This window comes from Haliotis cracherodii, unplaced genomic scaffold (assembly GCF_022045235.1).
Source record: "Haliotis cracherodii isolate W230 unplaced genomic scaffold, xgHalCrac1.p SCAF_11, whole genome shotgun sequence".
In the NCBI taxonomy this organism is placed as follows: Eukaryota; Metazoa; Mollusca; class Gastropoda; order Lepetellida; family Haliotidae; genus Haliotis; species Haliotis cracherodii.
In genome coordinates, this window is record NW_027266266.1 from 44,393,263 (window position 1) to 44,403,838 (window position 10,576).

Genomic DNA, 10,576 nt, shown 5'->3' on the forward strand with positions numbered 1-10,576 from the left:
ATCTGTGGAGGTAACTAGTGCGACATCAGGGTGTCTGTGGAGGGAACCAACGCTTGACCTGCGTATCTGTGGAGGTAACCAGTGCGACATCTGCGTATTTGAGGAAGTAACCATTGCGACACCGGCGTATCTGAGGAGGTAACTAGCGCAGCACCTGAGTAATTGTGGAGGTAACCAGAACGGCATCACCATAGCTGTGGAGGTGAGAGTGCGACATCAGGGTAGCTGTGAAGGTGACAGTGCGATATCAGGGTAACTGTGGAGGTGACAGTGCGACATCACCATAGCTGTGGAGTTGACAGTGCGATATCAACATAGCTGTGAATGTGACAGTGCGATATCTGGGAGATTGACAGACATAGTGCGTCTCATCGTTATGCTGTGTGTATAACTGTGACTCAATAAGGCACACGTGTAACTTTGGAGGCAACTATTTCGCATGTCACTATTTATCCTAGATATATGTATATGATTGTGTACAACTAAATAATGTTTGGCTGTTTGTGAATAGATAGGTAAGGAATCGTTTTAGCCCTTGAGGAGGTACCAGGAAAAGGAGAAGGTTCCAAATAAGACACATCACAGTCGGTAGATGATGACGTCAGAGACACTGCTTGCCCTCCTGTTGGTGGGTTGTCTAGTTTGTATTTATACCAGTAGCGGGGAGATTCCTGACCCTCATGCAAGGCCATGTTATGAAAGCCTTTGTTGGTGTCGTAATAACACTGCTGATTGTAGTGCTAATCACGACCGTTTAACATATATTCCTAAACTGAGAAGTGAGTCTTCTATTACAATTTTTCTCTTTGAATATAACTACCTTCCATATATCGGACACAATACTTTTGATAACCTCACTACATTAAACCTACAGCATCTTAATCTTGGACACAGCAATATATCCCATGTTTCTGAACGGGCCTTCAGGAAATTGACCAAGTTACAAAGCCTAACACTAAGTCATAACCCTCTCAATCTCACAAAACTGGCCACAGCTTTTCATTCATTGGCTTCTACTTTAAGTTACATCTATCTCAATCACATTGGCATCAGCGACTCGGATCTTGAAGAGAATCTACTGAAGGGTCTCCAGAAAAGCCCAATAACAGGGATCCATCTTGCTGGAAACAAGTTGGCCAAATTTAACTTTAGCCACTTTTCTGGGTTTCCTGAACTGATAACTTTGAATCTTGATAGCAACAAGATTAGAATATACCCAGATAACTTCAATCGGGCATTTTCAAAGACACTGTGCACATTGTGGATTGCTGATAATAATGTTACATCGATGCCTGATTTCTGTTCCAATGGTAAATCTGCCTTCCCTAACCTGTACACCCTGCGAATTGGTTACAATCAGATTTCGTATCTGAATAAGAGTAGTTTCGGTTGTTTGAGAATGTGTACAGGAGTATGTCTGACTCATTTGGAAATATCGGGGAACCCCATTCAAGTGATAGGTAGTGAGACCTTCAGTTCATTTAAGAGTCTTCAAAAGCTTATTATGAAACAGTTGTCATCTCCTCAGACTGATATTGATGACGAGGCATTCATAGGATGCAACAGTCTCAACCAACTTGACCTCTCCGATAACAACATCACCGCAGAAAAACTTGATCACCTTTTGCGACCATTACACAAAACATTGAACTATTTGAACTGCACCAACTGCAGCTTACAAAAAGTGCCTGATGTCATATCGGACCTGGCTGGACTGAAGGACATTTTTCTAGGTTATAATGACATTAGTTTCATACGTAAGAACATGTTTGTCAACAACATCAATCTTCTGAATATGTCATTATGTCACAACAATCTCAGCTATTTGTTTATACCGAACTCCATACGGAGTCTTCTCATCTATGCCAATATCGAAGGCAATCCCTTCAATTGTGAGTGTGACTTACTCTGGTTGAGAACTTGGCTCGTCGAAGCCCGAAGTTTGTTCAGCCGTCGTTTATCCTTTTATACTTGTTTTAGCCCTCCGGAAACTAAAGGGCAGAGACTGGTGGATGTTCAATCTGTTACCAAGTCTGAATGCCTCTATGGTAGCCAGTATGTGTTTCTAGTGGTTGGCGCTGTTGTTGCTGTGCTGATGAGTCTTTTGTGTTTCGCTCTGGGATACAAGTGGAGGTGGGATATCCGCTACTTTCTAGTTTGGAAAAGGAGGACACGTAGCTCCTCATCTGAATCCATACCTCTCCTGATGAGTGACGTCTACCTTCTGTATTCGGATGAAGACTTCGTGTGGGCCAGACATCAAGCATTGCCCAACTTGGAGGAGAAAGGTCGTTTGAGGATTTGTTTCCGTTCACGGGATTTTGATCCTAAGATTCACATGATGGACAGCATTGTGAAGAATCTTAATGGCTGTCGGAAGGTTCTCATGGTCGTGTCCACTAGCTTCTGTAAGGACAATGGGTGTCAGTTCGAGTTGTCCTTGGTACAGAAACGCTTAGAGGACCCCCACGAATCGTTTGTTGTGGTCCTTTTGGAGGACATCGATGACAGGTATATGTCCGAGTTTCTATCCCGTCTACTACAAGATTGTAGGGTCATGACTTGGCCTGGGCGTGGTGGGAATGAAGATGAATTTTGGAATCAAGTCCTGTTGATGCTAAGTAGGTCAGACGAATTACACACAATGTAACTACAATTTCATTTGGACAAAACAAGGTGGAAATCTTTAAATATCTTGTAACATTTTCCTTTCAGTATACGACCCGTGAAGACCCGGGGTAGAATAGGTCTTCAGCAACCCATGCTTGCCGTAAAAGGCGACTATGCTTGTCGTAAGAGGCGACTGACGGGAGCGGTTGGTCAGGCTCGCTGACCTGGGTGATGCATGTCATGGATCATCGATACTTAAATTTTGTATCCATCAATTGTCTATGTTTTCGTTATACTGAGTTTAGAATGAAAATGAACATTGGACCGCTTTCAATTATTGTCCACATTATGCTTTGTTTTCACATGTTATGTTAGTGGTGTTAGTTTAAAATGTTCTACACACATACAAATACGTTTCCAATTACATATAGGAGTTGTGGTGATCGTAGTTTGTAGTTTAGTATTCTGTTGAAGAATTATTCATTATACGGAAGCAAATACTTTTGTAAATCAGTATATAGCCCAGCATTTCATAAATATTCCTCCTACATTAACTTGTAGATGAGATTCGAATCCATGATCATTGGATCATGACATTGCTAAGGAGGGTTATTAGGTACAGCGACATCCGATGCCTTAGACGAATGGACCGTCCTATGTCTCCTTGGCGCCGTGAAAGATGTCCAATTGAAAGTTTGAAGTCACAGCGTGGTATTCACATTGACATTGTAAGGGATATGTTAGAGTTACTTTCTGACGGATGTTGTGAAAACGTGGTCATGGCTGGTACACTGTAGCAACATGTACTATATCTCATAAAAGCAATGCTAACTAGGTAACTAGGTCCAGTACTGCTGGGATAGCCTAGTGGCTGAAACATTCCCTCGTCTCGCGAAAATCCTGAGTTCGAAACCGCTCATGTACAATGTGTGAAATCCATTTGTCATTTTGTGATATTACAGGTAAATAGAAAAAGGGGCGTAAAACCCAATTCTCTTATTAACTGAAATTGCAGGTATTTTAATACCGTGTTCCAAATCAGAATGTCTTCGAAATGATAAATCGGATGGAGTACTTTAATCTGAGAATTCTGTCTGTTGTCTACTGGCAAAGTTGGACATTAGACATTAAAACGTGACGGGTTTTTTCAGAAACGCATAGCTGCGATTTTACTGTGTGGGATGGAGATATTTCCCGGAATCATATTTTACAATTAGTTTTGCTGATCAAGCTTCTTGTGACAGTAAATATTTATGAATGGGTTTTATTGTCACCAGACATATGTATTATTTGCGATCTATTAAAAGAATGTCTCCAACTTGAAAGGAATGTATGTTGTTTGTAAACACACTCGCCTGCACTGGTTGTCTCACTTAAAAGTTTCTAAAAATTAGAAAAGATTGGATCGACTCCTTGGTCTAGTGGATAGAGCGTCCGCCTGGAGAGCACTTGGACAGCGGACGGTCGGTGGTTCGATCCCCGGCCGCGTCATACCAAAAGAAGCTAAAAGATGGTACTTTTTGTTTCCCTGCCTGGCGCTCGGCATCAGGGGATAACTCAAAGACTGGTCAGCTTGGAATCAGCATACTGTGTCTGTGTTGGGTATTCGTATTTGAAGACCTGTGATGATCCGGGTTAGAAATGGACAACAACCCATGCTTGTCGTAGGACGTGACGAATGTGATCGGGTGGTCAGGCTGGCTGACCTGGTTGATGCATGGCGTCGTATCAGAATTGCGTGGATTGATGCTCATGGTATCATCGACTGGATTGTCTGGTTCAGACTCGATTATTTACAAAGTTCTGCCATACAGCTGACATATTGCTGAGTGCGTCGTTAAATAATAAACAAACAAACGTGCATGTAAGTCGCAATATAAGTGTAATAATCTTGAACGCCACGTTAAACCCCATTTCACTCCACCTCCTAACTATGGAAAGGCTGATTTGTGGAGTGAAAGACATACACCTACACCTAGAAATTGAAGTAACTTCTATCCACACCGTAGGGGAGATTACTCTCAGGTCAATAGAGAAGTTGCGAAAACAAATTCATCTAACCTACAATTGTACTTCGTCTAAATAACGATTACAGTTCGTCTTACCATCGAGATTACTTCGTCTAACTAATGATGTGTACTTCGTCTAAACACCGATTGTACTTGATCTAAACATCGATTGTACTTCGTCTAACCATCGATTGTACTTCGCCTAACCATCGTTTGTACTTCGTCTAACCATTGCTTGTACTTCGTCTAACCACCAATTGTACTTCGTCCAACCACCAATTGTACTTCGTCTAACAATCAATTGTTCTTCGTCTACCCATCAATTGTACTTCGTCTAATCATCAATTTTATTTCGTCTAACCATCGATTGTACTTCGTCTAACCATTGCTTGTACTTCGTCTAACCATCAATTGTACTTCGTCCAACCACCAATTGTACTTCGTCTAACCATCAATTGTTCTTCGTCTAACCATCAATTGTACTTCGTCTAATCATCAATTTTACTTCGTCTAATCATCAATTTTACTTCGTCTAACCATTGATTGTACTTCGTCTAACCATCGATTGTACTTCGTCTAACCATCGATTGTGCTTCGTCTAACCATCGATTGTACTTCGTCTAACCATCGATTGTACTTCGTCTAACCATCGATTGTACTTCGTCTAACCATCGATTGTACTTCGTCTAACCATCGATTGTGCTTCGTCTAACCATCGATTGTACTTCGTCTAACCATCGAATGTTCTTCGTTTTACAATCAAGTGTACTTCGTCTCACCATCAAGTGTACTTCGTCTAACCTTCGCTTGTACTTCGCCTTACCAACAAATGTGCTTCCTTTATCAAACGATTGTACTTTGTTGAAACAGCAATCGTACATTGTATGAATAATCATAATACTTTTTCTTGAGCTCATCCTTAGTTCACCAGTTATAGTACTTGAAAGTTGTTTATCTAACTGTACCCAGATGATGTGTTAAATATCAAAATCCCTGCACCGACAACTTAACTTATCCGCGATTGGAGTGCAGTTTCCATTTCCTTCTCTTGTGGTTTGTATTGAAAACTATCAATCAATGTGTGAAGGGCCCAGAGTCAAGATGCCTTCAGGTTACAGGTAAGTAGAACAAATTCTTTCCTTCACTCCGTTGTCAGACTGGTCAGGCGAGACCAACGTGGCCAATCGTTTGTTGTTTTATACAACACTTCTGGCCTCTGCGTGGTATCTAGGGTCATCAACTATACCTTCCGTGTTACCTTATTCCGCCACCAGCGACGTGTATGTCAGGTGAGTGTTGTGAGAATACCCTTACCTGCAGAACTTGCCCTACTTTGTTGACATATCGAAAACTGGACAATAAGATTGATGTTGGACAACACTGTTATATGATTGTCTGGTGACATTGAGTTTAACCCTGGACCTGTAACAGATCTGGAAGGGTAAAGAGGACATTAATTGAGGAAATTAGAGGATCAAAATAGAGAGTAAATAACAACATCGACTCAATTAAAACAGAGCTTAAGTTAATTAAGGACGAGGTACGTGATCTGAGAAAGGATTATAGACAGTACTACAGAAACTCAAGATATAATGGGATTGGATATAGATGCTCTAGCTAAGAACTTGACGGCATGAACATCTACTGTGACATACTCCGTCATGAGGAGAGAGTTGAACACCATGGACGTTTGAGTCGACAAAACAAACTCATTCTCCATGGAGTCCCTGAATCTGGTAGGGTTGCTACGATGTGTGCAGTGACAAAGCACTAGACATTATCAACAGAGCTAGAGATAAAGATCCAGGCCCCGAGGTCTCCCCGTCTATCTATTAAAGATATAGACGGTACTCACAGGCTCCCCTCACGAGGAGGCAGGACACCACGCCCACTCACAGTGAGACTGACCTACTGGATGGACAAGCTACATAGTGTTGGTATGAGAGCCACACTAAAGGATATGGAGATTGGAGCTGCCAGGGATAAAACTATGGTGAGAACAGTGAACCCTGATATACACTTTTATTATAGTGAGTGAGTGTTATGGTTTTACGCCGCTTTTAGCAATATTCCAACAATATCACGGCGGGGGACACCAGAAATGGGCTTCACACATTGTACCCATGTCGGGAATCGAACCCGGGTCTTCGGCGTGACGAGCGAACGCTTTAACCACTAGGCTACCCGACCGCCCCCACTTTTATTATAAAGGTGGACAAATTGCAGAGTGTGTGAGAAGTGATGGCAGTCGATATCCTGACACAACCTGCGGGCGGTGATTTGACTTCCGACCAGCAGGGTCGTGACACTGTAGACAGTCATCCACGGGGGCAGGATCAGCAAGGGCCCATCATGGTGCCAAATTTGGCTCAAGCGCTCACACTAGAGAAATAACAGGCAGTAAACAGGGTAGTGGCCATGGCATTTGTGATTATAAGAAACTTCACTCAGGGGAAATTAGGAGATAAACTAGACTAACATATAGTCTCTGAAATGAACATATCATACAGAAAAAAACAGTTGTTCAGTTATCTTAATAAAAATCTAATAAAAAGGGAGCCCAGTGATTCTCTTCATTTAACTGCAGTAATCTAGACTTGCCAAATATTATAGACTTGCATGGGCTGTAGTTGATATAAATGCATCAGGGTCTGTAAGACAGACTAGAGATAAACATACTGTGTTTTCAATGTAGAGCTAGGTTACCTGTAGATTTAACCCCGCTAAATTGAATTTGGAACCGAACGCGCATGAATGTTTATCTCAATTCTACCATGACTAAATAAAACTCGAACTCTTTGGTGTTAGCAAATATACTGAGTGAAGCGGCATGGGTTGAGTTCAGTGTTTTGAGTGGGTTATCGATCTGAATTACGGAATCACCGAACAAAATATGGTGCTGTTTATACTCAAGCAGTATGTTTATAAGGTAATACTTCACTCGAACATATGGCAGACATTGAAAGAATATAAGCACGGCAACTTGGTAAGCTAACATGAGGTGGGCATCCCGAAAGAAAACAAAGCAAGCCTTGCAAGGCTTTCGCTCTACATTGCGCGTCACCATTATGACGTTATATCGCTCATTGTGACGCAAAAGATATGACGTCACAGTCGTATATAGAAAAGCGCTAAAATTCCAAGCGCTCTGTTGTCTCCAAAACGTAAATACATTCCCTTTTTTGATTTCTGTCGTGTTTTTCTGCACGAAATGTATTGCCGAACATCCTTTGAATATTGTAGTAACCGCATCTGTCCATTTTGTAACCTGTAATTGTAGATATAATTATTTAAATATGCCTACCGACAATGACTGAAAATAGTACTATTCTATGAATATGAGCTTCCGCGGTGATGCGGCCGTCAAACCAGCTGTTTCAATCAGAGGGGGTTTATTGTGATTTAATAGCCTCTGATTGACCAATCAGAATCAAGTAAATTCCAAATTCATGGTAGAATTACAAATGACATTTCTCCTTATCCAAGTGTAAGAAATATAACTGACTCTGTTACTAAGCTTAAGGAAACTTTCCTCACTGACAACATTAGATTTAGTTTCTGGAATGTGTCTGGTCTGAGCGTCAGACTCGATGATTTTAGCTTTATGAATGTTGTTACCTCGTTTGATATCATTGGTTACCCCAAACCGATTTATAAACTATTTTCAGTTTATTCCATGTATTCTTGAAATATGGTGAACAAAGTTCGGAAGAGCGTCAGCTTTTGTTATTGTTCTGTTTGTAAACCCCTTTCTAGTTATATAAAATGGATAGAGATATGTGAACCCGGCGTTTTCTTTCTGTTCGATTAAGATATGTCTTGATAACAAACAGATAGTAAACAGGCTTGGTAAACGCTTGTTGGAATTGTGCAGTGTTTTATGTATCATATCATGAATGGAGTGAGTGAGTGAGTATTGTTTTACGCCACTTTTAGCAATATTCCAGCAATATCACGGCGGGGGACACCAGAAATGGGCTTCACACATTGTACCCATGTCGGGAATCTAACCAAGGTTTTCGGCATGACGAACCCAGGTCTTCGACCGCCCCTCATGAATGGAAGATGCGGTACAGATTCGAAGTCTGGGGTTTACACCGTTATTGGCACGCAGGAGGCGAGCGTTGTAGACGTTTTGACATTTGTAATAATTTTGACACTGGGACACGCTCTGATGTAGACTATGTAATCCGTTCATCCGTCCTGTTTGAAATATGTAATAATTAATAATAATATCAATTTATTCCACGTTCATATGGACAACCTTAATAGTCCACTCTGGCATATACTTTGTATCTTGTACGGAGACAGCACGTGACTGAATTCGCTAAAGGTAGATTTTAATGTCTCTTGTTTGTTTCTTTGCAGGATATGTGTGAAGCCTAGACCTACGTTCCCATGCTGCACGCTGACCACGTTATGTCACACTCTCCGCCCCCCGTGAAGATTCGGGTTACTACAGGTCTTCAGCAACCGATGCTTGCCAGAAGAGGCGACTAACGGGATCGGGTGTCCAGACTCGCTGACTTGGTTGATGCATGTCATCGTATCCCAATTGCGTGGATCGATGATCATTCTGTGAATCAATCAAAGTGATCCATTTACGGATCGCTGGAATATTGCCTTATGCGGCGTTAAACACCAAACAAACAAAGAAACAAACAAACAAACAAAATTTCTGGCTCTGAGGAGTCCAATTTGGGTTCAAATTCATCAATTTGCTGCATGATGTTTCGTGAAGCAGTATGGCGTCATTGAAGATGTTTGGCGAACTAGTTGAAATTTAGGAAGATAGGTCTTGATATTTCTTGCGTTATTTTATGTATCACATTTCTATAAGCAATAGTTAAAATATAATAACAATGCATAGCACTTGCTACAACTTAGTTTAACTCGTTCACACTAGTTTGAATCACTGCGTTTTCAATCACAGGCAGCTTGGCTTGTATACTCCCCAGGGAGCTGAGAATGAAAATCGAATGCTCACTGATTCATTGGCTGGGGTAATAATGTAAGCGCCATGAGCATACGAACTGGTATGGAGTTTGGCGCCATACAAATGGACGCATTATTATTATTATTATATTATTATTATTACTGACATGCTTAATCAAGTAGCCGTCACCCTAGTCCGTATCAAATAGCTAATTGGCAGTCCATGGAAGTTTGATTCAAGTCACTCAACTTTAATTGGTTTGAATGTGTAGTATTATTTTATAAATGTATATCATTCTAGCGGTTACTGAGTGAGTGAGTTGTGTTTAACGCCGCTTTTAACAGTATTCCAGTTATATCATCGCTTGTCCGCTTAATGTTGGAGGAAAGCCCGAAGTGATGCAGGTCTCAGACGTTTACCACTTCGGTGAAACCCACGAGCACGAGTATGGTGCTGACAAACCTAGAACCTGCAATCATAGGTTTCTGGTGTGCCCAAGGAACGCAACGGCGCCTTAGGACGACTGGGCCAACCGTGCCCCCGCAGATTTAGAATGACGTCATAGGATAAAAGGATGTCTGACGCGATGCCGTATTCCAACTTGAAATGTGTTTGTTCACATGAACATTTGACTTGCCTTTGCATGTGCTTGTGACGGATTGTATAGTGATTTATAAACGAGTGCTCATGAATAGTCGGAATCGTACAAGGAACTCTGCTTTTCGTATATATTTCCTAAAGGGAAAGTAAAGTCTACATAGCAACTTTGTAGATTTTCATACATTGAGTGTGGACCAGACAAACCAGTGATTATGAGCAACGATCCACGCCATCAGGTTATGATGAAACACAATCAACCGGTCACCGAGTCCGATGTATTAGGTCTCCTCGTACGATAATTAAGTGAACTTAAGTATCAATGTAATAATATCATGAAAAAGACATCATATCAGATCTGTCCAGAAAAACTAAGGCTCTGAAAATTGTCTATGTTCATTAAAAAAATCCGTGATACATTTCG

The 10,576-nt window shown here is 41.3% G+C and overlaps 1 protein-coding gene across 1 annotated transcript; it reads left to right on the top strand.

Annotated features, from left to right (window-relative positions):
* Positions 1–357: 357 nt before the first annotated feature.
* Positions 358–3,801, top strand: LOC139455839 (toll-like receptor 3). Its single transcript, XM_071237386.1, has one exon. The coding sequence runs from the start codon at positions 593–595 to the stop codon at positions 2,648–2,650; it is 2,058 nt and encodes a 685-aa protein (XP_071093487.1). The 5' UTR covers positions 358–592; the 3' UTR covers positions 2,651–3,801.
* The last annotated feature ends 6,775 nt before the right edge of the window (positions 3,802–10,576 follow it).

Excerpts from the sequence above, each read along its gene's own strand:
- LOC139455839 (XM_071237386.1), top strand. The coding sequence starts at position 593 with ATGATGACGTCAGAGACACTGCTTGCCCTCCTGTTGGTGGGTTGTCTA.